The following is a 27,004-nucleotide window of genomic DNA, read 5'->3' on the forward strand; positions in this document are numbered from 1 at the left end:
CCATTAAGACCCACATGGCACGAGATGAGGGTAGAGGGACCACCATTAAGACCCACATGGCACGAGATGAGGGTGGCAGTAAGAAGAGGGCCCACCATTAAGACCCACATGGCACGGGATGAGGGTGGCAGTAAGAAGAGGGACCACCATTAAGACCCACATGGCACGGGATGAGGGTGGCAGTAAGAAGAGGGACCACCATTAAGACCCACATGGCACGGGATGAGGGTAGAGGAACCACCATTAAGACCCACGTGGCACGAGATGAGGGTGGCAGTAAGAAGAGGGACCACCATTAAGACCCACATGGCACGAGATGAGGGTAGAGGGACCACCATTAAGACCCACATGGCACGAGATGAGGGTGGCAGTAAGAAGAGGGACCACCATTAACACCCACATGGCACGGGATGAGGGTGGCGGAGAAGTGGAACCACCATTAAGACCCACATGGCACGAGATGAGGGTGGCAGTAAGTCCATTATGTGAATCCTATTGATGCTCGCGCGCACATGGTCAATTAATCCCTCGCATGCTCGCCGGAGTTCAAACCAACGACATAAAAGCGACGGAGTAAGAGTGGTGGGGCAGATCTCTTCCCCACCACCGCCTCGACTGCTCAGGAGGGAACATTTGTTGTGGTGACTCCCCCCCCCCCCAAAATATTGCGTTTGATAATACTACACCCACTGTTTTGATTCGTTTAACTCGTAATTGTGGAGGGACAAATGGCAACACACACACACACACACACACACACACACACACACACACACGAAATGATGAGCAACAGTAATGATAACGACAGTTGTTAAAATCCGTATGAAGCAGACGTGACCGACAACCGCAACTAAACCGAAGAAGAAGAAGAAGAAGAAGAAGAAGATTTTTTTCTTTTTATAATTTTATTTCTTTTCCAACACGTCACATCACGTATAGGAGAACTGAGCACACAGCGCGCGCACAGTTACAACCTAAACACAAGAAGAAGAAAGAGTTTCTTTTCCGTCCGTTTCAGTAATTTGCAAGACAGTTTTAGTTCTCTTTTAAATGAAGACGAAGAAGAAGGAAGACGCAGAAGCAGAAGAAGAAAAAGAAGAAGCAGAAGCAGAAGAAGAAAAAAGAGAAGAAGGAAGAAGAAGGAAGAAGAAAAAGAGAAGAAGGACACGAAGAAGAAGAAGAAGAAGAAGAAGAAGAAGAAGAAGAGTGGAAAAACAAAAATAACTGTCCCCAAACGGGCGCCGGTGAGTTTAGGCGGTGTCCTGCCGGTGCCCTCCACACATCCTCCTCCCGTCCTCTTCCTCTTGCCCCCGCTTCCCATCCTCCACAGGAGGAAGGGTGGTGGACGTGGTGGGTCGGGGAGGGAGCGGAGGGGCAAGGGCTTCTCTCTCTGCCAAAAACTGCATGGATACAAGGGGGGGGTGGTGGGTGGAGGGGGCGGGGACGGGGGGAGGGCGGTCGTTGTTGGTGTAACGTAGCAGAGTCAGTATGTCAGACGGGGCCCGTCACAGAATCAGCCAGTGTGTCAGTGTTTGTGTGTCAGTGTTTGGTTGGCGGCGGCGTGCAGAGTAGAGAAATAAGACCCCCTCCCCCTCCCCCACCCCCCCCAAATCCCTCTTACCCCTGAACCACTGCACAGACCTGGTGCTGAGGAGCTCAACCGCCCGATGACTGTTGTGAAGCCTCTCCACAACCTCCCGCCTTCTCAGACGACCCCCGAGCACGCCAGCAAGCGCACCGGCGCGATGACGTCATCCTTCCGCTGACGAGGGGACAGCCGTGCGCCGTGCGTGTGCGTGCGTGTGTAATGGGATGGAGAAACATGGCTACCATGCCGTGACTTCTCATAGCCACGCGTAAGACTTCCCATGTTGGGGGTGGGGGTGGGGTGGTGTCGGGGTGGGGGGTGGGGACCTTATGTGGCCCCCGTCAGTGTGAGGCAAAGACTCCCAGCTTCGCCCTCTCTCATCTCTTCCGGAGGAACCGGAATCACCACGCGCGGGGTCAGCGTGACCCCACACAAAACCAATCACATGGCGAGGGGCAAGGTTCGGCCCCTCTTTTAGGTTCGGCCCCTCTTTTAGGTGTAGGGTTTATCCGTCATCGATCTGGTGGAGTAAACAATCTACCCCCCCCCCTTCACCCACACACCCACACATGCACACTTTCCTACACCCTCACACGCTCATACGAACAGCCCTGCTAGCGGAGTCGTAGTGGCAGCTGGTGGGAGGATCATCCGACCCCCCCCCCCACCACCACCACCACCACCACCACTTACCCCCTACTACTGCCATCCAGATTACTGAGGCTCAGTCTCACACCACACACATGCCACAACCGCCACCCCTTTTCAAGACATAGTCTCTGAATCTGCTCCCCACTGAGTCGCACATCTGCTTTAGCACAACCCCACCCACCCACCCACCCACACACACACACACACACACACACACACACGCACACGCACACGCAGGCCAAACAGGGACAATTCGTTTAGCTCGTTTTATTTTTCAAAAATGTGTCATTTATTATGAAAAGATTTCTCATTTGATCATCGTTATACAAAACAGAACAGAAGAGTAGCCGGGTGATGAGGAGCGCGGCGCGAAGACAGAAGATGAAGATCGTGCGAAGACGGCGTGAGAGGACAGACACAGTTAGAAAGACACAGAGAGAGAGAGAGAGAGAGAGAGAGAGAGAGAGAGAGAGATAAAGCGAGGGCTGGCTGAGGATGAGGGAAAGAGTGCGGGGGGAGGAGGAGGAGGAGGAGGTGGAGGAGGGGGTGGGTAAGGGCAGACAAATGCAGCATGGAGGAGGGGGAGGGGAGGAGAGGAGGAGAGGTAGGAAGGAAGGAGGGGAGGGGGGGCAACTACAGTCTACTTCTATACGATATAACAAAAGGCATTTCAAATAAGAAAGACATATCGTTGTGGTGTGGTCGTGACCCGGTCAGCGGCGGTCGGTCCAGTAGAAAACATAACACGAGCACGTAAGAAAAAATAAAAAAGTGCAATTGGTTTCTGTCATACAACACCTGTATAAAAAAACAAAAAAAGAAGAAAGAAGGAGAAAAGAAAACGGCGGAGCGGAGGACACGTCACTGATTCCGGAGCCAGCGTCTCACCCGCCGCCACCGTTAACTGGTCGATGCTGGGACGGGGTGGGACGAGCTGACCCGCCGGGTTCTGTGCCTCCCTCCGGTACCGGCGACAGCAACACGCCTGCCAGTGGCTCTGTGTTCACGTGTGGTGCTCCCCGGAGGCTGGCTAAATATTCAGAGAAGGCCCTCCCCCTCCCCTCCCCCCCCTCCTCCTTAGTTAAATATATTACCCCCCCCTCCCTCCCTCCCCCCTCCCCCCCCCCAATCTGTAGAGATTTTAGGCTAACATGTGCAGTAATTTGCCGACGCCAAGTCGATCCGATGACGCCGGTGAAACCCGTGCTAGGTGTATTAAGATTATAGTGAGGCGGGTCCCCCCGGGATGGAGAGACGGCCCGAGACGTCCGGATTAACAACAAAGAAGAAGAGTCAGTCTATCACTATCATAGCAGCAGCAGATGATGTTGGTGCAAAATAAAAAATAAAAAAAAGGTTTCCTCCCTTTCGTCTGTTTTCCCTCCTGCTTTTTCAAGTTTTCAAGAGCACCGGAGACGAGTGCAGGTTAGTTTACTCCCCTGTTCAGCAGAACCGCGACGGGAAACGCCCCCGAGACCGGCGACCGCCCGTCGGCACGTTTCCCGTCGAGGGTTTGTAGGCAGTTTTGACATCGGCAATACTGTGGTCGGGCTACCGGAGACGGAGGAAGTCGAGCAGTACCGGGTTTTGCGTTGCTGTTGGCGCGGACAGCTGTGTGACTAACGAGGCGAGAATGAAGACTAGATGTAGGCCTTTGTGACCAGACTGTGTACTGGTTTGCATGAGACACAAGCAAAAAACAATCAAAATGCAGGTGTGAATGCATTGAGAGCACTAAATGCTGTTCCGAACACATCCTATTTGGTAAAGGCACAAGAGTCCAATCATTAGTACTTCATTTCTTTTTTTTCTTGTTTTTCCTTTTTACACGATAAAAAAAAACAAAAACAAACAAAACACCCACACACACACACACACACACACACACACACACACCAAAAAACTCGATACAGCATCCTCCCAATTGCATCTCGAATCCGAGGGCCGAGCTATGCAAGCGCACAGCGGGCAAAAAATTCAGCTGCCTAATAAATAAATACAAACAATAAATAAATGCAGTGTCGTATCAACACGTGAATAAATTACCCATCGGGGCTCCGAGTCGTCTGTCTTTTGAGTGGTCGAAGTCGAGCGTCGGGTCTTAACGACGCCGGCTCTCGCGTCAAGCTCAGATCTTGCGGTTTGGAGTTTTGCACCCCCCCCCGCCGCACCCCCCTCGAAGTTTTTGAGACCGGGAAGAAACAGCTGATCCGCATCGTTGACGCCCGAGGATCCGCAAACTCGCCCCGATGTCCCTCGTCCTGGCACGCCGTCGCAGATTCGCCGGCCGAGCGGCCGAACGGCTCTCCGGATACGCCGCTACGCCGATGACACCGTCCTTCTTTCCCACTCCGCATTGAGCGTCATCTTCTGTCCGGTGTGCCTCTTATCGCACCGCACACAGCGGCGGTGTTCTACACACTGCCACCACCCCCACCCCACCCCCCCCCAAACAAAATCCACTAGTTAAGTTTCTTATATGACTATGCTTGGTCACTATTTCTCCTGACGCCTGCTCTCCCCTACCTACAGGCGAAGGAAACATCGTCTTTGTGTGCTGCAATAAGATGTGACTCAAATTCATTCAGCTCACTCAAATTGACCCTGTATCACCCTCCGGACCGAGTCCCCCCGCCGGACTCGGGACTTCCATTATCTTCACAATTTTCACGCTAAATATGACCAAAAATTCATCTATTTGCTAACGGAGCATCGGGGCCCTCGAGTCAGATGTGCGCTTGGAGCAGTCGCATCTGACCGATGTTACTCCTCTCATGACGAGGCAGCCTCCTTACAACGCTCCTCCAAATTCTCAGAAATCCCCCCCACCCCACCCCCACCACCCCCCACTGCTCCAAAAGCTCATTTTAAATCCGCGCAGACTTCCTTTATCCCATATATTCTATGTAGATCACTATTTAAACAGGTCATATATAGACTTGGTCATAACTGAGTAATCCATAATCACCCTTCGAAGCTCGAGATATTCGTTATCAATCTCCTCAACAGGAACCACGTTTTGTGCAAATACTTTACGTTATGGAATTGTGATTATCAATTGTTTGATTCACGAGGACACACGTTGTCCTGCCGCTGTTTGAAAACAACTGTTAGTGATTGTGGTCCAGTCTTGAGGGAAGGTTTTCTCACTGACCTGTCATTTCAAAAGCGTCACCTCCCAACTTCAACGCAACTAATATCCTTCCTCCCTACTCTCCCCAACGCAACCACAGCCCTCCGGCCCTCTCACCCGCTTCCTCTTACGGCAGCTTCGGCATGGTGGTTGTAGCAAAGCTTGACTGCCGGGCTCTATGCATGTTCAGCGCATCAGGTCTCTAAGGGGGCCGGGCAAACCCTCGACAAAAGCCTGACTTTGACCGGGGGGCTTTGCCCCTGGCAGGTCTCTATGGTCTTGGTCTCAGTCTGCAGCCCGGCAACAGGCTGGCTTTGGCACTGGATTGGCTTCTTTTGATTTTTGGGGTGCTTCTGGGGTGTGGTGGAGGAGATGGCGCTGTCCTGTGTAGCGGGACCGCCCCTGCTGGCGGGAGGGGGGATGGCAGCGACGGGCTGGTTTTCCCCGTTACCCGGTGCTGCGGTGCCCTTGTGAGGAGCGCAAGCCTTTGGCGGCGACAAGATGGGGGCGACGTGGACCCAAGTCAGGCTGGCCTCAGAGCAATGGCTTGTCTTGTAGTACGACGACTCCCCTCTTTCCTTCTTCCTCTCGTCCTCCGGCGGGCTGTCGCGAGCTGCATCCTGCGGGCTTCGGAGGGCGTCCGACAGCAGCGCCGGAGGCGGGCCACCCCTCTCGTGGTCATTTTGTTTCCCCTTCTCCTCTCCATCGGTGCGAGGCTGCTTAAGGAGCACGGGGGAGGGCGTGGGAGAGTCGGTATCGGTCCAGCTCAGCCTGCGCTTCTGCACAACAACACAGCAGGACAACAAGTTATCACGCAGGACTGCAGGAAGGATATGTAGGCGTGTGCAAAAGCCACTCAGATGCATGCACATCTCCTCACCTTGACAGGGATGTGCGACTGATCCCGGTGCTTGTGTGGCGGGGTGGAGCAGGGTATGTCTTGGGGGGAGAGGTTGGAAGGTGTAGCGGTGGTGGCGGCCATCGGGGCGGGGTGGGTAGATATCTGCGGAAACCACAGCTTCAACATCATCTCCACCTGCAGCAGGGTATTCAGGTACTTCTCCCTACAAACGAAGGCAAAAAAAGACGGAGAAGTTGAGACGTTACCGTGTTCGACCCTGTGGCGTTTCCAGCGCGACACGGACCGAGAGAGCGTTTCCCGCCGTCTCCGTGTCTCTCTGGCACGCTGCTGAACACCGCAACCCCACGTACCCCGAAGGAATGTTCGACATGAAACGAGACACGTGGATCTGAAATGGAGGAATGACTCGGGGGGCACCGCCCTCAACCCCAACTTAACGACTGTGTGCACCCCACGGATCCAGTTATTTCCTTCCTCGGCTGTCCAAATCCAGGTGCGACAGAGAGGGGGCGCATGATGGATGGGTAATGACAGACACGAGGGGGGGAGGGGGGGGGAGGACCGGTACTTTTCGGAGGGGTGTGCGTGGCTCGGATGGCGGCGGACGAGGTCTTACCCGCAGTTGGGTCTCTGCAAAACCCCCACGATCCTCTGGATTCTGTCCATGGCGACGCTCTGCTGGAAACTGCTCAGGCCTGTCAATCAAAAACATAATCCCCCAATCAGCATTTGCGGTGTCAGGCACAATGGGTCGGGGAGGATACGACGTGTACTTTCACACACAGCAGGATAATCACGAAACACAAAGGTCCGCGCGGGTGCGAACGACTCTCGCCGACGCCTTGTCGTCCAGCACCTGCGCGGACGAGCTTACTTAATTAACTCTACAGTGTGAGTACAGACACACACACACACACACAAACACACACACACACACACACACACACACATCATCATCTAAAAGGGTGATATCAGAAACACACGTAGAGGCAGCACACAAAACACCCACTAGACAGCGTCCCTTCAGATACGCTGTAGACCGGATCGATAGGCTGGGTCAATAGTCCTGCTGCAGAAGTTCTGATGCAGCAGGACAGCAGCCTCCCAGGTTATAGACGGCACCCGTGTGGAGCCCGTGCTACTTCAGCAACCACACCCATTCGCTCCTACACACACACACACACACAGCGGGCCGGGTCATGATGATGCGAGGATGCTTACCGCGGTCGAACCGTCCCTTCTTCAGTCCGTTCAGCAGCTCCAGCAGGGGCCTGACGAAACCCTGCAGCTCAGCACACTGAGACAGACGGGGGGGGGGGGGGGGGGGGAGACGCAGGGGAGATGGATTAGTACCGACTTTCGAGTTCAGCCTCGCCGTCTGAATGAGGTGCCGCCTCGCCCCGAGCCCCCCCGTCCGTTCTCTCCCCCTGAACTTTTCTGTTGCTTTGTCGCGCCGCCCCCGACCGCTCTTCCTTTCTTTTCCCCGCCCTCCGCCCGAACTCTCTCTCTCTCTCCTCCTCCTCCTCCCGAGCGACATCCGAACCCTCTTACCTTCTGAGCGAACAGCAGGTCTCCCTGGGACTTGGCGCTCTGGCCGGCGGCGTCGGCCCTCTCCTCCGCCCCGCGGCGGGCCCCGCCGCTGCTCTCCGACCTGTCCGACTCCTCCTCTTCCTCCTTGTCGGTGAAGCCGTCGCAAGCCCACTGGGACCCGGGGCTCTCCGAGCGCCCTCCCATGTCGGCGGCGGCCGCGCCCCTCCTGTCCATGACGACGGAGGGGGAGCCGTCCGTCAGGAAGACGTCGGCGTCGTCCTCGGCCGGCTCGGAGTCGCTGAACAAAAAGCTGTCGTTGGAGCTCAGCGAGTCCAAGGAGGGCTGGGAGGAAGTGCTGCCCTGGGACTGCATTGCTGCCGGGAGGAAGTAGCAGAGATTCAACATTAGAACAGAATCCTTATTATTGTAGTCGGTTCAGCTGAGGGACAGACGGGCTTGGCCGCACGCCCAAAACCAACATGATCTAAGTTGCTACTCAAAAGGAGGGGCAGGGCTAATGGGTTTGGGTTGGAGAGAGAGGGAGAGAGGGGGAGAGACACAAAACCGGGTAGAGAGAGTTCTGCAGAAATAACTAAAATATCGCTTTCCGTTTGGGAAGAACCAGAAAAAACGAGTTTCTTTCCCCTTTTTTCGTCTGCACTCTCCTGCCCCGAAAATAACAACCCCAATTCAAAATGGTGGGTAAACCAGTGGCCTAGTTTAACGCGGTGTAGAGCGAGACTGGGACTGGGGGGGTAGGCGATAGGCGCACAATGCTAGTGCACGTCTGACTCCCATTGAGGAGAGTGGAGAGCAGAGTGGAGGGGGGGGAAGGGTGAGGGGGGGAAGGGTGCTTGTAGAGTAAGCAGTAGTGAAATCAGAATAAGGCTCCCTCTCTCTCTCTCCCTCTCTCTCTCTCCCTCTCTCTCTCTCTCTCTCTCTGCCTCCGGCTCTCTCCCTCTCTAGCCCCGCCCCTCTGGCTCACTCTTGTGCTCCATCCCCCCTTGGTTTCAAACACACTAACCTCCCTCTTTCCCCCCTCTCTCCCTCTCTCTCTCTCTCTCTCTCTCTCTCTCTCTCTGGCAGCAGTTCTGTATGCCACTCATCTCCTCTTCCTCGCTCTCTCTTCTTCAGCTCCCCCCCCCCCCCCCTGTTCATTATGCACACCGGACAGAGGACTTCTTCCCGTCCTCCGACCAAGCCAGCCTCCTCCTCCTATCCTCACGTCCTCCCTCTCTGTCCTACTCTCCCCTAATAACCCCAGGCTCTCTGCTGGCCTTGCTGGACGCGGCTCCCACTATCGGGGGGTGGGGTGGGGTGGGGTGGGGGTGGGGGGGACCACGGGAATACCCCTGCACGCCAGGTTGTTTATCAGCGCCGCAAAACGCTGAGGAGCTCGGCCAGCACGGCCACGGGCGCACCTCCGGAGAGCAGATGTACACAACCATACGTCATTTGCAATGCACTTATAAACACACACACACACACACACACACACACACACACACACACACACACACACACACACACACACACACACACACACACACACACACGCTAAGCACCACTTTGTGAGTCCTACAACAGGCGTCTTGTTTTCCGGCTCCAGAGGAGCGTCGATGTCAGCGAGGCTGCTGAACATTCCCACCACACACCGTCTCAGCACCCATCCGCTTCTGCCGAGACCAGATGACCCGGTTCTCCCTCAGCACCGAGCTGCCGTCTAGGGGATGATAGCGGAGTCAATATGGTGGAGCAACGTCTCTAGGTGGATGCGATCTTGCTCTCCCTCTCTCCCTCTCTCTCTCCCCCCCAGCAGCGCAGGGTGTGTTCCGGTGTAGTCCGTCTGCACAGGTGTGGACTACAGCGGAATGAGGCTGCGTCTCAGGTGGTGGGTGGCTGCGGGTCTGCCGAGTCAACCATGTGATGAGCCCTCACAGAGACTAGAGTACAACCACCGACTGCCACAGACCAGTACAACCACAGACCAGTACAGCCACCGACTGCCACAGACCAGTACAGCCACAGACCAGTACAGCCACCTACAGCCACAGACCAGTACAACCACCGACTGCCACAGACCAGTACAGCCACCGACTGCCACAGACCAGTACAGCCACCGACTGCCACAGACCAGTACAGCCACCGACTGCCACAGACCAGTACAGCCACCGACTGCCACAGACCAGTACAACCACAGACCAGTACAGCCACCGACTGCCACAGACCAGTACAACCACAGACCAGTACAGCCACCGACTGCCACAGACCAGTACAGCCACCTACAGCCACAGACCAGTACAACCACCTACAGCTACAGACCAGTATAACCACCGACTGCCACAGACCAGTACAACCCTCTACGGCCAGAGACCAGTAGAGCCCTCTAGCCAGAGACCAGTACAGCCCTCTAGCCAGCCAGGCACAACTGTCCCGTCTGTCGGAATAGAAAAGTAAAAAAGCAAAACACGCACCCTGCAACGCAGCGTCAGTTCTGCCGCCAGACCCGGAGGTCCAGCCCACCACAAGCCGAACCCACGGCAGAGTCGTGATCGTCCCATTTTCACAGTTCAATTCAAAAAGCACCCTCCTGTCACACCTTCCTGGCTGGCCGGCGCTCCTAAAATCAACACAGGGGCAAGAAGGGTGCAGATAGTAACGCCGCGTGAGCTCCGGGTGCGCCGCAACTTGAGAGACGCCAGGCTGAGACGCACCGTGGGGCAGGACGCACCGCGGGGCAGGACGCACCGCGGGGCAGGACGCGGACGCACCGTGGGGCAGGACGCACCGCGAGGTAGGACGCGGACGCGGGGCAGGACGCACCGCGGGGTAGGACGCACCGCGGGGTAGGACGCGGACGCACCGCGAGGCAGGACGCACCGCGGGGTAGGACGCACCGCGGGGTAGGACGCGGACGCACCGCGAGGCAGGACGCACCGCGGGGTAGGACACCGCGGGGTAGGACGCGGACGCACCGCGGGGCAGGACGCACCGCGAGGCAGGAGGCACCGCGGGGCAGGACGCACCGTAGGGTAGGACGCACCGTGGGGTAGGACGGGGGCAGGACGCTGATACTCGCCTTGTAGCGCTGCGGCTGGTCTCCTCAACGGAAGAAAGAAACACGAGCACAAGTTCTCCTCTGACTAGAGCCGAAACTAGACCCGCAACACGCTGCTGCTCCGCCGCGGCGTCGGCGCTCCGCTCCCCGGACTGCTCCCCGGACTGCTCCCCGGACTGCTCCCCGGACTGCTCCCCGGACTGCTCCCCGGACTGCTCCCCGGACTGCTCCCCGGACTGCTCCCCGGACTGCTCCCCGGACTGCTCCCCGGACTGCTCCGTCTGCCTACCAGCGGCGACATGTGCGCGGATACACGTGCCCGCACTCTGTGCGTGCCGTACGCGCCGCGCCATTGGCCGGGCGTCCGACAGGGCCGCGTCTGATTGGCCGATCCGCGCAGCCAGTGGTCGCCTCGCGAGCCGCGGATTGGCCGCGGCCCGGAGGCGCCCGCGGCCCCGCCCCCTCATGTGGCGCCCGTGTGCGGGGCCGCACGGCTACTACGGCGCAGCGGGCGTAAACACGCCAGCCGTGAACGCGCAGGGCAGCGGACCCTTACGCAACCGGGGGTAAATAAATACCGATTTGATGCCCCCCTCCCCCCCCCCGGGGGGGGCGGGTTAAATGCGCGAGGCTGACACAGTGGCATTGAAACGGGGGAGGCGTGAGAAGCTTGCCCGTGTTGTCGTGCCTGCTCCGCATCACTTGCGCCTGCTGGAGGGCCAGGGTTGGCCAAATGTCGAGGACTGGGGAGGTTCGGGTCCAGGTCCAGACGGGGCACGGATCCGACACATTCGTGGTGATCCGAATTACACGCGTAGTAATGGTCCGTCTGAATTAGACAGGAAGCGCGCTGGCGGCTGACGGGCCCCATGAGCAAGCGGCTCCCCGCCTCACACGGATCCAACCGCAACACACAACAAACCAACCACGACGCTCCACGCAGTCGCCTCATGAGCGAGGCCACTGCATCAACAGCCTGTGTTGGTGTTTCCCCGTGTGTATTGGTGTTTCCCCGTATATGTTGGGGTTTCCCCCATATATGTTGGTGTTTCCCCGTGTGTGTTGGTGTTTCCCCGTATGTGTTGGTGTTTCCCCGTATATGTTGGTGTTTCCCCGTATATGTTGGTGTTTCCCCGTGTATGTTGGTGTTTCCCCGTGTGTTGGTGTTTCCCCGTATATGTTGGTGTTTCCCCGCGTGTGTTGGTGTTTCCCCGTGTGTGTTGGTGTTTCCCCGTGTGTGTTGGTGTTTCTCCGTGTGTGTTGGTGTTTCCCCGTGTGTGTTGGTGTTTCTCCATTTATGTTGGTGTTTCTCCGTGTATGTTGGTGTTTTTCCGTGTGTGTTGGTGTTTCTCCATGTATGTTGGTGTTTCTCCATGTATGTTGGTGTTTCCCCGTGTGTGTTGGTGTTTCTCCGTGTATGTTGGTGTTTCCCCGTGTAGGTGTTTCTCCATGTACACGTATGTTGGTGTTTCCCCGTGTATGTTGGTGTTTCTCCATGTATGTTGGTGTTTCTCCGTGTGTGTTGGTGTTTCTCCATGTATGTTGGTGTTTCTCCATGTATGTTGGTGTTTCCTCGTGTATGCTGGTGTTTCCCCGTGTATGTTGTGTTTCTCCATGTATGTTGGTGTTTCTCCGTGTGTGTTGGTGTTTCCCTGTGTATGTTGGTGTTTCTCCATGTATGTTGGTGTTTCTCCGTGTGTGTTGGTGTTTCTCCGTGTATGTTGGTGTTTCTCCATGTATGTTGGTGTTTCTCCATGTATGTTGTGTTTCTCCATGTATGTTGGTGTTTCTCCGTGTGTGTTGGTGTTTCCCTGTGTATGTTGGTGTTTCTCCATGTATGTTGGTGTTTCCCCGTGTATGTTGGTGTTTCTCCGTGTATGTTGGTGTTTCCCCGAGTATGTTGGTGTTTCTCCATGTATGTTGGTGTTTCTCCATGTATGTTGGTGTTTCCCCGTGTATGTTGGTGTTTCCCCGTGTGTGTTGGTGTTTCTCCGTGTGTGTTGGTGTTTCTCCGTGTATGTTGGTGTTTCTCCATGTATGTTGGTGTTTCTCCGTGAATGGGATTATAAATATTTACTAGACTGGGCACCCGAGGCACGTGTTTAACCGTAAAGGAATTAGCGCGCGTCGCTTAACCGGCTCTTTCCCCCACTTCCGGCAGGTTACTCACATATGAACCCGACGACCCCCATCCGCAACATGCGATACGTTACCAGTATGTAGGCCACACGCACGCCCTGGTCAGCTGTCCGTCACTGACGCCACGTGAAGCAGGGGGGGGGGGCGTTTTACCCCCCCCCCCTTGACGGCAAATCTCTCTCTGTGCCGAGATTTACTGGTCTTTTCCACGTGAAACGCGGAGCGCGCAGGGGCTCCGGGTTCCTTTAAGCGCCTCGCATGCTGCAGGCAGGACGGTCGTCCCCCCCCTCCCCCTCCTCCCCCTCTCCCCTCCCCCTCTTTACATACAACATACACATGAACCCGTCGACCTGGCAGCTCAACACACACATCACGGAGGAGTCCTTGAACAGTCCACGTACCGAGTCTTTTATCAGCACGACCATCTCTAGTCGTGGAGCGACCTCGGAAGAGGGTCGCCGAACGACCCCCCCCCCCCATGGTTACAAGCAGAATGGAATGGTTAACCTTGGCTAATGGTAAACCCGGCAAAGGGTCTTGGGTTTGTGTACGCGTAACAGGCACCACAGGTCCGTAGAAAAAGGCTTTTCCTCCCCCCACCGCATTCCACTGCAGCACATGAACCCGCTGAACCTCCTCCGAGTTCATGGGTGCTGACGACCACCTCCTCATTTCCATCTCTCCATCTCCCATCCCCCTCGCACCCATCCCCCACCCGGTATCTGTGTTTTTCTCTCCATCCCACTCCACGCTCGCTCCCTCCCTCGTATTGGCAGACTGGAGGACTCAATAACACGTCCCGGCTTACGAGCGAGCTGGTGGCTCGGACCTTTATGCGACGAACTGGGTCAAAGTGCAGCGCATCGAACTGGCGGATAGTCCGGTCCATGGTTCGGCGAACAGCACCACCCTCAACTGGACCCATTAGCTGAGCTCGTCCCCATCGTGCCGGCAAATACAGCATGGTGTGTAATGTCGATATAAAAGGAAGCAGGCTTTATGAGTACCGTTAAACCCAGGCACCCTGTGAGGTTATGGACCGGGCCGGGCCGCGGGCCGGGCCGGGCCCCGTGTGTTGGAGGGAAGCTGGGAAACTTTTTTTTTTAAAAATTGACTTAGACGTTCACATTCGCATGGCTCTGGCGCGTGTGTGGCCCCAGCATGCATTGTGAAATGCTCGCGGACCGTGAAAGCATGCAGGAGTTCAGGTATAGCCTCACGCACGCGCAGGTGTGGTCAGGGGGGAGACGAGATGCCAAAACGGAAAGCTGATCCTGCAGAGGCAAGACGGAGGCCTCGAGAGGGACTCACGTAGACGCTGCCTCTGTCTCTCGCTCTCTCCCTCTCTCTCTGTCTGTCTCTTTCTCGCTCTGTCTGTCTCGCTCTCTGTCTGTCTCTCTCTCTCTCTCTCGCTCTGTCTGTCTCTTTCTCGCTCTGTCTGTTTCGCTCTCTGTCTGTCTCTCTCTCTCTCTCTCTCTCTCTCTGTCTGTCTCTCTGTCTCTCTGTCTCTGTCTGTCTCTCTCTCTCTCTCGCTCTCTGTCTCTCTCTCGTTCTGTCTGTCTCGCTCTCTGTCTGTCTCTCTCGCTCTCTGTCTGTCTGTCTGTCTCTCTCTCTCGCGCTCTCTGTCTGTCTGTCTGTCTGTCTGTCTCTCTCTCGCTCTCTGTCTGTCTCTCTCTCTCTGTCTGTCTGTCTCTCTCTCTCTCTCTGTCTGTCTCGCTCTCTGTCTGTCTGTCTCTCTCTCTGTCTGTCTCTCTCTGTCTGTCTGTCTGTCTCTCTCTCTGTCTGTCTGTCTGTCTGTCTCTCTCTCGCTCGCTCTCCCTTTCTCTCTCTCGCGCTGTCTCTCTCCCTTTCTCTGTCTCTCTCTCTCTCTCCCTCTCTGTGTCTGTCTGTTTGTCTCTCACGCTGTCTCTCTGTCCTTCTCCCTTTCTCTGTCTCTCCCTCCCTCTCCCTTTCTCTCTCTCTGTCTGTCTGTCTCTCCCTCCCTTTCTCTCTCTCTGTCTGTCTCTCTCTCCCTCTCCCTTTCTCTCTCTCTCTGTCTGTCTGTCTGTCTCTCTCTCGCTCGCTCTCCCTTTCTCTCTCTCGCGCTGTCTCTCTCCCTTTCTCTGTCTCTCTCTCTCTCTCCCTCTCTGTGTCTGTCTGTCTGTCTCTCACGCTGTCTCTCTGTCCTTCTCCCTTTCTCTCTCTCTCCCTCCCTCTCCCTTTCTCTCTCTCTGTCTGTCTGTCTCTCCCTCCCTTTCTCTCTCTCTGTCTGTCTGTCTCTCGCGCTGTCTCTCTCTCCCTCTCCCTTTCTCTCTCTCTGTCTGTCTGTCTTTCTCTCCCTTTCTCTCTCTCTCCCTGTCTCTGTGTCTGTGTCTCTCTCCCTCCCCCCCCTCCCTCTCTCGCTCTCTGTGTTTGTCCTGGCTTAGCCCCGTATCAAATGTCACCCCGGAAATCAGGCCAGCTGGGGCAGAGCAGCTTCCAAACCGCCCCCCTCCTCCTCCTCTCCCCTCTCACGTGCCCCGCAAGCGTCGCTTATTTTGCTCTCGTATCGTCCCACAGGGACGGAGGTTCGACACTTCCGCAAAACCCGAGAAATTAAAAACCCACGTGTCACCCCGACCTCGTCTTCACGTGCGCTGTGCGCGTCAGTATGTCGACAAACAAACAAACAAACAAACAAACAAACAAACAAACAAACAAAACAAAACAAAAAACAAAAGCCGTTAACACTCCGGTTCCCTTCTGGCCGGTACGATACTGATGTGGTTTTGGTGGTGGACTTGGCACTGGATCAGGACCTCCGTGTTTCTGCACGGGGCGGTTCAGCACAGCGTCTTTTCCGTCCTCCTTCACGAGACGGGGAAGCTGCACGCTCCACACGTCGCCGTGTTTCCCTGCCGAGATTTTGTGAATGAAACCAAGGGGCTTCGGCCCTGCCGAGCAGGCGACCAACGGCGTTTAAGAACGGGCTCTAGCCCCGCCCCTAAGGGGGCAGAGCGACCAATGGCGTGCCGCGCAGGGTTGCGTCTGTTGTATAATGTCGCTCGGCGGCGTCACGTTTGAGCAGGCCGGCGCACCGTGTGCGTAGCGGAGCGGAGACCACGTAGCACATAGAGCCTGTCATCAGCGGCGGTGGTTTGTGTAGCAGTTCACTGGTGTAACGGGACGTGGTTTGTGTAGCAGTTTACTGGTGTAACGGGACATATGGTTTGTGTAGCAGTTTACTAGTGTAACGGGACATGTGGTTTGTGTAGCAGTTTACTGGTGTAACGGGACATGTGGTTTGTGTAGCAGTTTACTGGTGTAACGGGACATGTGGTTTGTGTAGCAGTTTACTGGTGTAACGGGACATGTGGTTTGTGTAGCAGTTTACTGGTGTAACGGGACATGTGGTTTGTGTAGCAGTTTACTGGTGTAACGGGACGTGGTTTGTGTAGCAGTTTACTGATGTAACGGGACATATGGTTTGTGTAGCAGTTTACTAGTGTAACGGGACGTGGTTTGTGTAGCAGTTTACTGGTGTAACGGGACGTGGTTTGTGTAGCAGTTCACTGGTGTAACGGGACGTGGTTTGTGTAGCAGTTTACTGGTGTAACGGGACGTGGTTTGTGTAGCAGTTTACTGGTGTAACGGGACGTGGTTTGTGTAGCAGTTTACTGGTGTAACGGGACGTGGTTTGTGTAGCAGTTTACTAGTGTAACGGGGCGTGGTTTGTGTAGCAGTTTACTGGTGTAACGGGACGTGGTTTGTGTAGCAGTTTACTAGTGTAACGGGACATGTGGTTTGTGTAGCAGTTTACTGGTGTAACGGGACGTGGTTTGTGTAGCAGTTTACTGATGTAACGGGACATATGGTTTGTGTAGCAGTTTACTGGTGTAACGGGACATATGGTTTGTGTAGCAGTTTACTGGTGTAACGGGACATGTGGTTTGTGTAGCAGTTTACTGGTGTAACGGGACATATGGTTTGTGTAGCAGTTTACTAGTGTAACGGGACGTGGTTTGTGTAGCAGTTCACTGGTGTAACGGGACGTGGTTTGTGTAGCAGTTTACTGGTGTAACGGGACGTGGTTTGTGTAGCAGTTTACTGGTGTAACGGGACGTGGTTTGTGTAGCAGTTTACTGGTGTAACGGGACATGTGGTTTGTGTAGCAGTTTACTGGTGTAACGGGACGTGGTTTGTGTAGCAGTTTACTGGTGTAACGGGACGTGGTTTGTGTAGCAGTTTACTGGTGTAACGGGACACGTGGTTTGTGTAGCAGTTTACTGATGTAACGGGACATGTGGTTTGTGTAGCAGTTTACTGGTGTAACGGGACGTGGTTTGTGTAGCAGTTTACTGGTGTAACGGGACGTGGTTTGTGTAGCAGTTTACTGATGTAACGGGACATATGGTTTGTGTAGCAGTTTACTAGTGTAACGGGACGTGGTTTGTGTAGCAGTTTACTGGTGTAACGGGACACATGGTTTGTGTAGCAGTTTACTGGTGTAACGGGACATATGGTTTGTGTAGCAGTTTACTAGTGTAACGGGACGTGGTTTGTGTAGCAGTTCACTGGTGTAACGGGACGTGGTTTGTGTAGCAGTTTACTGGTGTAACGGGACGTGGTTTGTGTAGCAGTTTACTGGTGTAACGGGACGTGGTTTGGGTAGCAGTTTACTGGTGTAACGGGACGTGGTTTGTGTAGCAGTTTACTGGTGTAACGGGACGTGGTTTGTGTAGCAGTTTACTGATGTAACGGGACATATGGTTTGTGTAGCAGTTTACTAGTGTAACGGGACGTGGTTTGTGTAGCAGTTTACTGGTGTAACGGGACACATGGTTTGTGTAGCAGTTTACTGGTGTAACGGGACATATGGTTTGTGTAGCAGTTTACTAGTGTAACGGGACGTGGTTTGTGTAGCAGTTCACTGGTGTAACGGGACGTGGTTTGTGTAGCAGTTTACTGGTGTAACGGGACGTGGTTTGTGTAGCAGTTTACTGGTGTAACGGGACATATGGTTTGTGTAGCAGTTTACTAGTGTAACGGGACATGTGGTTTGTGTAGCAGTTTACTGGTGTAACGGGACGTGGTTTGTGTAGCAGTTTACTGGTGTAACGGGACGTGGTTTGTGTAGCAGTTTACTAGTGTAACGGGGCGTGGTTTGTGTAGCAGTTTACTGGTGTAACGGGACGTGGTTTGTGTAGCAGTTTACTAGTGTAACGGGACATGTGGTTTGTGTAGCAGTTTACTGGTGTAACGGGACGTGGTTTGTGTAGCAGTTTACTGGTGTAACGGGGACGTGGTTTGTGTAGCAGTTTACTGGTGTAACGGGACATGTGGTTTGTGTAGCAGTTTAGTGGTGTAACGGGACATGTGGTTTGTGTAGTAGTTTACTGGTGTAACGGGACGTGGTTTGTGTAGCAGTTTACTGGTGTAACGGGACATGTGGTTTGTGTAGCAGTTTACTGGTGTAACGGGACGTGGTTTATGTAGCAGTTTGCTTGTGTAATGGGAGGTGGTTTGTGTAGCAGTTTGCTGGTGTAACGGGACATGTGGTTTGTGTAGCAGTTTACTGGTGTAACGGGACGTGGTTTGTGTAGCAGTTTACTGGTGTAACGGGACGTGGTTTGGGTAGCAGTTTACTGGTGTAACGGGACGTGGTTTGTGTAGCAGTTTACTGGTGTAACGGGACGTGGTTTGTGTAGCAGTTTACTGATGTAACGGGACATATGGTTTGTGTAGCAGTTTACTAGTGTAACGGGACGTGGTTTGTGTAGCAGTTTACTGGTGTAACGGGACACATGGTTTGTGTAGCAGTTTACTGGTGTAACGGGACATATGGTTTGTGTAGCAGTTTACTAGTGTAACGGGACGTGGTTTGTGTAGCAGTTCACTGGTGTAACGGGACGTGGTTTGTGTAGCAGTTTACTGGTGTAACGGGACGTGGTTTGTGTAGCAGTTTACTGGTGTAACGGGACATATGGTTTGTGTAGCAGTTTACTAGTGTAACGGGACATGTGGTTTGTGTAGCAGTTTACTGGTGTAACGGGACGTGGTTTGTGTAGCAGTTTACTGATGTAACGGGACATATGGTTTGTGTAGCAGTTTACTAGTGTAACGGGACGTGGTTTGTGTAGCAGTTTACTGGTGTAACGGGACGTGGTTTGTGTAGCAGTTTACTGGTGTAACGGGACGTGGTTTGTGTAGCAGTTTACTAGTGTAACGGGACATGTAGTTTGTGTAGCAGTTTACTAGTGTAACGGGACGTGGTTTGTGTAGCAGTTTACTAGTGTAACGGGACATGTTGTTTGTGTAGCAGTTTAGTGGTGTAACGGGACATGTGGTTTGTGTAGCAGTTTACTGGTGTAACGGGACATGTGGTTTGTGTAGCAGTTTACTAGTGTAACGGGACGTGGTTTGTGTAGTAGTTTACTGGTGTAACGGGACGTGGTTTGTGTAGCAGTTTACTGGTGTAACGGGACGTGGTTTGTGTAGCAGTTTACTGGTGTAACGGGACGTGGTTTGTGTAGCAGTTTACTGGTGTAACGGGACATATGGTTTGTGTAGCAGTTTACTAGTGTAACGGGACGTGGTTTGTGTAGCAGTTTACTGGTGTAACGGGACGTGGTTTGTGTAGCAGTTCACTGGTGTAACGGGACATGTGGTTTGTGTAGCAGTTTACTAGTGTAACGGGACGTGGTTTGTGTAGTAGTTTACTGGTGTAACGGGACGTGGTTTGTGTAGCAGTTTACTGGTGTAACGGGACGTGGTTTGTGTAGCAGTTTACTGGTGTAACGGGACGTGGTTTGTGTAGCAGTTTACTGGTGTAACGGGACATATGGTTTGTGTAGCAGTTTACTAGTGTAACGGGACGTGGTTTGTGTAGCAGTTTACTGGTGTAACGGGACGTGGTTTGTGTAGCAGTTCACTGGTGTAACGGGACGTGGTTTGTGTAGCAGTTTACTGGTGTAACGGGACGTGGTTTGTGTAGCAGTTTACTGGTGTAACGGGACGTGGTTTGTGTAGCAGTTTACTGGTGTAACGGGACGTGGTTTGTGTAGCAGTTTACTAGTGTAACGGGGCGTGGTTTGTGTAGCAGTTTACTGGTGTAACGGGACGTGGTTTGTGTAGCAGTTTACTAGTGTAACGGGACATGTGGTTTGTGTAGCAGTTTACTGGTGTAACGGGACGTGGTTTGTGTAGCAGTTTACTGGTGTAACGGGGACGTGGTTTGTGTAGCAGTTTACTGGTGTAACGGGACATGTGGTTTGTGTAGCAGTTTAGTGGTGTAACGGGACATGTGGTTTGTGTAGTAGTTTACTGGTGTAACGGGACGTGGTTTGTGTAGCAGTTTACTGGTGTAACGGGACATGTGGTTTGTGTAGCAGTTTACTGGTGTAACGGGACGTGGTTTATGTAGCAGTTTGCTTGTGTAATGGGAGGTGGTTTGTGTAGCAGTTTGCTGGTGTAACGGGACATGTGGTTTGTGTAGCAGTTTACTGGTGTAACGGGACGTGGTTTGTGTAGCAGTTTACTGGTGTAACGGGACGTGGTGCTCGGTGCTTTTTGGAAACACAAACCACCACGTGGGCCCAGTCAGGGCCGATGAGAACAGTGTAATAGATTACTTGTAATTTAAACCAGCGGGGGTGTGGCTTGCCCTCAAAGAGGGTGCAGCTTGGCTGATGACGGAAGCAACGCAGAGCCCTCTGGGTAGAGAAGGCTCGTTGGCCCTTAACACTGTAGTTTATTCAAGTGTGCTATAGTACGTATACTTATCTTAAACTAAAAATCAGCGAGTATGCTTTCAGTTTACTTTTTAAGTACTTATCAGAGACATACTAAACAAAATTAAACTTAAGTACAAGTATACTACTAGTACACTGATATTAAATATAATATACTTGAACTTTACTTAAGTTTACTTCATAAAACAATGTTGAAGTATGCCTTTTGTGGCAACAAACAGTTTTGTACATAATGTTTGAAAATGGCAGCAGCCTAATAATACTAACACACACACACACACACACACACACACACACACACACACACACACACACACACACACACACACATACACACACAAATTCAGATTAGACTATGAACTGGATTTTTTTTTACCTTTACATACAGGCTTTCATAAAATTATTTTGGCGAATCTGATAATGCAAATATCTAGTGGATAAACATCATCACTGAACACGTGTAGGCTGCGTCTGTGACGTCTCCTCTGTCAATATCTGAATAACTGCAGTGAAGATGGAAGGTAAAGAGCATCTGTTTGGAAATCAGTTGAAATAAAATAAACATGTTTTCACAAAATGTGAGTATAAACGATCAATCGATCAATCAATCAACCTATCTATCTATCTATCTATCTATCTATCTATCTATCTATCTATCTATCTATCTATCTATCTATCTATCTATCTATCTATCTACCTACCTAGCTAGCTAGCTAGCTAGCTAGCTAGCTACCTACCTACCTACCTACCTACCTACCTACCTACCTATCTATCTATCTATCTATCTATCTATCTATCTATCTATCTATCTATCTATCTATCTATCTATATATCAACCTATCTATCTATCTATATATCAACCTATCTATCTATCTATCTATCTATCTATCTATCTATCTATCTATCTGTCTGTCTGTCTGTCTGTCTGTCTGTCTGTCTGTCTGTCTATCTATCTATCTATCTATCTATCTATCTATCTATCTATCTATCTATCTATCTATCTATCTATCTATCTATCTATCTATCAACCTATCTATCTATCTATCTATCTATCTATCTATCTATCTATCTATCTATCTATCTATCTATCTGTCTGTCTGTCTGTCTGTCTGTCTGTCTGTCTGTCTGTCTATCTATCTATCTATCTATCTATCTATCTATCTATCTATCTATCTATCTATCTATCTATCAACCTATCTATCTATCTATCTATCTATCTATCAACCTATCTATCTATCTATCTATCTATCTATCTATCTATCTATCTATCTATCTATCTATCTATCTATCTATCTATCTATCTATCTATCTATCTATCTATCTATCTATCTATCTGTCTGTCTGTCTATCTATCTATCTATCTATCTATCTATCTATCTATCTATCTATCTATCTATCTATCTATCTATCTATCTATCTATCTATCTATCTATCAAGTCCACCCGTGCTTCCTTCCAGCCAATCAGCAAGCTAGACATCAATTTGCCAACTTAAACATGTCGTCCAGCACGCCTCCGCAGTGTTGTTATTGTAATAATTGTGGGTCTTTTCCCAACTGAAACCAGTGACGTCATCTAGACGCTACTGCTCCAGCCTCCCACATTTCATATGGGTAAAGCTCCCTCTAGCGGTCACAACATGTTGCTCACCATCACGCTTTCAAATTGCCACATGATCAGTTAAGTTTACGCAACATTTACACGCAGTACACCTACAATCTGGGGATGAAGACCAGCAGAAGAGGGATGAAGACCAGCAGAAGGGGAAAGTAAAATATATGCACGAGTGCCATGAAACGTGGTGATGAAGTGCTCGTTTAAAATGACGTATGCTCACCTGTGTGGTAGGTTCTGTCTTGTTCCCTTCAGTCTCTCTCACCACTCGTGTCCAAGATTTAGTGGAGGACCAATGAAGATTTTCGCATTTCATAATAATAATAATGTGTTTTATTTGTTGGCGCCTTTCAAAACACTCAAGGACACCTTACAGAACGCAGTTAAAAAAAGCACTATAAGACAGCGTAAAATCAAAACAAAGCAGGGTAGACAATAAAAAGTTAACACAACAGATAAGCATAAAATCAACATGTGCACACAACTCAGTGCAGCGTGGATCAGACTGAATATGCCAGTTTGAAAAGGTGCGTTTTGAGATGGGATTTGAAGGTTGAAAGAGAGTCAATATTGGGAATTTCTTGTGGGAGAGTTCCACAGGCGGGGGGCAGAACGACCGAAGGCTCTAGTCCCTATGATAGTCCAGCGGGCCGATGGTGTAGTGAGTTGGAGAGCAGAAGAGGATGTGAGGGTGCGGGAGGGCGTGTGGATATGAAGGAGTTCAGAAAGATATGAAGGAGCTCGGTTATTAAGGGCCTTAAAGGTGAGGAGCAGGATCTTGAAGTCAACACGGCATAAAACAGGAAGCCAATGGAGTTACTGAAGAACAGGAGTGATATGATCTATGGAAGGAGTTCTGGTAATGATACGGGCAGCTGAATTCTGGACCAGTTGAAGCTTATGAAGACACTTGAGGGGAAGACCAAAGAGGACAGAATTACAGTAGTCAGTACGGGATGTAACCAGGGTGTGAGTTAGTATGGCTGTGCTTTTAGGTGTAAGTGACAGCCGAAGATGATTAATATTGCGTAGGCGGAAGTATGCAGACCGAGTAACATTGTTGATGGGGGTTTCAAAAGATAATGTGCTGTCCAGGATGACACCCAGACTCTTAACCTGAGGCGATGGGGGAACTATAGAATTGTCAATAGTAAGGAGGAAAAAAAACTATCAGTTTTGGCCAAAGTAGATTTAGTGTCAACTAAAAGGACCTCAGTTTTATCACTATTAAGTTTGAGGAAGTGGTATGAGAACCAGGATTTAATTTCTAGTAAGCAGTCAGAAAGGCAAGTGGGCGGAAGAGTGGAGATAGGTTCGGTGGATAGATAAAGCTGGGTGTCATCCGCGTAGCAATGAAATGGAATGCCAAATTTCCTGAAAATGTGGCCAAGAGGTAGTAGGTAAATAATAAATAGGAAGGGTCCCAATACAGAGCCCTGGGGAACACCGGTAGTAACTGGAAAGGATTGAGATCTCAAAAGTTGGACAAACTGAGTGTGGCCAGAGAGATATGATCTAAACCAGCCAAGGGGGGTGCCAGTTATTCCAGTTGAAGTTAATCTTTCTAGGAGGATATTGTGTGAGATGGTATTTAATTATGGGACTGAAACAATTTCCTCTCACTTATAACAGGTGGACAGATCCGTCTCATTTTGTTTACTGCCTTAACGACGCCATATAGCACCTCCCTTTCCTCTCCACCCTGCAGACGTTCCCCTTGTCATTTCTGCATCTCTGTCACCCTCCATACACAGTCTTCATGTCAGGATGCCAGGCCTGGTCTCCACTCCCTGATGTCCCCCAACCCAACCCCACTTTTTGTCAGCTTCCACATAGTCTCTCTGTCGCTCTCTCTCTCTCTCTCTCTCTCTCTCTCTCTCTCTCTCTCTCTCTCTCTCTCTCTCTCTCTCTCTCTCTCTCTCTCTCTCTCTCTCTCTCTCTCTCTCTCTCCATTACACACACAAAAACACATACACTGTAAATCTCTCTCTCTCTCTTTCATATCCTCTATTGTGTCGCCTTCCCTTTTCAGTAACCAACACTGGATTCAGTCCCTCACTTATCTCCTTTGCATTCTCGCTCTCTCTCTCTCTTAGCTTTCTTGGTTTTCTCTACTCTCCATTTTCTCTCCATATCTGCCTCTCGCTCTCCTCCCGCCTCTTCTCTACTAAGTTCTCTCTCTCTCTCTCTCTCCAATTGTCCCTTGCTGAGACCCTCACTGGTGTCCCCTATGTTGGACTGGAGCCGTCATATAACAGCCCCACTCCAAATGTTAATAGTGAGAGAGCTGGAGCTCTCTCTCTCTCTCTCTCTCTCTCTCCCTCCCTCCCTCCCCTTCGCTCACACATTCCCACTTGCTCCCCATCTCTCCGTCCATGTTCATTAATCTCTGTGTATGGGCAAGGAGGGCTAACATGGACTCTTTGGGTCTCTTTCTCCCTCTATCCTTTCTCTATTGCCAGTGGATAGCTGTCCCGGCGGCCGGTAAGATCTTACTTAGCACAATAGTCACTGCAAAATGTATCAACACGTTTTGTACTTGTTTTTTTGTGTGTGTGTGTTTCGGCATTGTTCATGCAAAGTTTTGGTGTCTTCCAGTAGAGGCCTTGAGGTAACAATTCTAATGAAATTCGGCAGTGTTGGAAAATACTGCATGCTTCCTGTTTGAGTATTCTGGGATAGTGTTTAAGAACAAAAGTCAGATACTAAAGGTTGAACTGGAGACAACAGTCATATGGATTAAATCAATCAGGGAAATGTAACTCGTCACAAAGCTGCATTCAACCTCCCGGACATGAACGGGACACCTGTTTCCATGACCAGCGTCAAGGTGAAGAACAAACCTGGAACTAAACCCAGGTAGCAAAACTGCCGTGGTCCGGACCCGTCCCACACCCGACACTTCCATCCGGCCCACGTACCACGTGGAATGATGGCACTTGGGCGGTCCGCTCCTGTTTGCCAGATCTGGGCCAGAACCAAGCCATAGCAATGCTGCATATGCCGCACATTTGCCAAAGGTGGCCATATTTGTTTTGTGATATTTGGGCCATATTCACCATTTACCACACAGGCCACTTCAGGGTCACATCCAGATTACATGTTGCCCAGAGCACCGCATCTTTGCCAAAAAAAGGCCCACATGTGATTTGGCATATTTGGCCCATATTTGCTGTTATACATGTGGGCCACTTCAGAATCACATCCATTTTGTCAGGGCCAGAAGAAGACCATCAGTGCCGCATCATGGCCTGAAGTGGCCCACATCCGGATGCTGTCTGGGACAGAACAAGAAACTGGCTGATGAAGAGTCCACAGACATATTTTCATTTCGTTTTATTCTTTTTCAGATGAAACCTACTGGACCGACACTGGCAAGTGCAGCAGTGTGAATGTTCCTCAGATGTGAAAGTACCCTGAGTACAGCCTCTGTCTCACTCCTTTGGTGCACTAAGCCTGATTTTAGGACACTAATTATCATAGAGGCAAATGTCAGTAGGATGTGTATATTTCTCTGTCTCCCCCATGGCCTTCTCCCTCTGTCTCCCCCCTGTCTCCCTCTGTCTCCCCCCTGTCTGCATTAGTTCCAGCTGAGCAAGCTGGCATGAGAGAAACAGTCACAAGGAAGCAAGAACAGAGAGAAAAGAGGCGCTGATACGCAGAAAGAGACAGAGCAGGAGAGACGGGCGGGCAGGTGCACGAGGAGGGATGGTGGAGGAGAGAGAGTGTTAGAGGAGTAGAGGGAGATGGGACGGAGTGATGCAGAAGAATGAGAAAGTAACGCTCTGTGATTCAGCAACACTGTTGCGCCACACAATAAGCTGTGTGTTTATTGTATCGTGGACGCACACTGGCAGCTTATCCTGTGGACAATGACATTGTGGGAATGAATGGACACACATACACACCACCTCAGTGTGTGTGTGTGTGTGTGTGTGTGTGTGTGTGTGTGTGTGTGTGTGTTCTCATCATATAAATTATATGAGAACAAGCGGAGTCGTGGCGCTGTGCGGTTTACATGTGCTCGCCGTTCATGGACGGCCGACACGTGAACGAGCGAGGCCCAGCGTCGTTGTGCGAGGTGTGCGATGCAGCATTATATGTGGTGCGTCTTGATTTGTTCGCCAATACACGGCAAGATGCATCTAGAATAATTCCGGGATGCATTGGGAGATGGAAGGCATCATGTGAACTCTGTTGTTAACGCACCGCACGGTGTCTTTCTCACATTCTGCTGTTTCTCAGTTAGACGCAATTCTTTTTGTCTCTGCTTGAGTCAGTGTGTACATGTGTGTACATGTGTGTCCATTGTGTGTGTGTGTGTGTGTTGTTTTGTTCCTGGCCGTATTCAGGACAAGACAGCGCAAGCTACGAGAGAGGTAGAACAGCGCGAGAGGGTCAGAATATTCGGCCCCTGGTTACCATGGGGACCTCCATGACAACCAATGGTCGGGGTGTGGGACGCTATTGAAGTCCCAATTGTGGCGCGGGGGCTGCAGGGTAGCGGCGCGGGCGGGTGGAGGACGGATTAATAAGGCGGGAGCGTGGGCCCGAGGAGGGTGGCGGGAGACAGGCGGTTGGGTGGACGTGGTGAATGCACGCATCACGAACACTGCAGGGGTGAAAATTCCTCTTTCCTCTCACGTAGAAATCAGGGTGTTGTCCCAAGTGTGCGTTTCCATGCCTTCGCACCCGTGCATGTGTGTGATGAGCGGTGTTAT

The 27,004-nt window shown here is 51.7% G+C and overlaps 2 protein-coding genes across 2 annotated transcripts in view; one reads left to right on the forward strand and one right to left on the reverse strand.

The window, feature by feature from the left end:
* Positions 1-5,089: 5,089 nt before the first annotated feature.
* On the reverse strand, positions 5,090-11,086 carry LOC130132468 (circadian-associated transcriptional repressor-like). Its single transcript, XM_056301774.1, has 6 exons — positions 10,844-11,086; positions 7,786-8,138; positions 7,456-7,531; positions 6,851-6,929; positions 6,253-6,436; positions 5,090-6,151 (listed from the first exon to the last, which is right to left on the reverse strand). The coding sequence occupies exons 2-6, from the start codon at positions 8,134-8,136 to the stop codon at positions 5,567-5,569; spliced, it is 1,275 nt and encodes a 424-aa protein (XP_056157749.1). The 5' UTR covers positions 8,137-8,138; positions 10,844-11,086; the 3' UTR covers positions 5,090-5,566.
* A 357-nt stretch (positions 11,087-11,443) lies between these two features.
* Positions 11,444-27,004, forward strand: part of ca14 (carbonic anhydrase XIV) — a 43,168-nt gene continuing 27,607 nt past the window's right edge. The window contains exon 1 of the mRNA XM_056301771.1: positions 11,444-11,645. Within this exon, the coding sequence (XP_056157746.1) occupies positions 11,444-11,645 (202 nt within the window). The remainder of the gene's footprint in view (positions 11,646-27,004) is intronic.

Source organism: Lampris incognitus, unplaced genomic scaffold, assembly GCF_029633865.1.
Source record: "Lampris incognitus isolate fLamInc1 unplaced genomic scaffold, fLamInc1.hap2 scaffold_146, whole genome shotgun sequence".
Classification (NCBI taxonomy): Eukaryota; Metazoa; Chordata; class Actinopteri; order Lampriformes; family Lampridae; genus Lampris; species Lampris incognitus.

What these genes read in the sequence shown, in the direction of transcription:
- LOC130132468 (XM_056301774.1), bottom strand. Translation starts at nt 8,136, where the DNA reads ATGCAGTCCCAGGGCAGCACTTCCTCCCAGCCCTCCTTGGACTCGCTG. An exon ending in ACCTGCTGTTCGCTCAGAAG is followed by an intron (nt 7,532 to 7,785) that starts GTAAGAGGGTTC and finishes CGTCTGTCTCAG; the next exon opens with TGTGCTGAGCTGCAGGGTTT. An exon ending in GAAGGGACGGTTCGACCGCG is followed by an intron (nt 6,930 to 7,455) that starts GTAAGCATCCTC and finishes TTTGATTGACAG; the next exon opens with GCCTGAGCAGTTTCCAGCAG.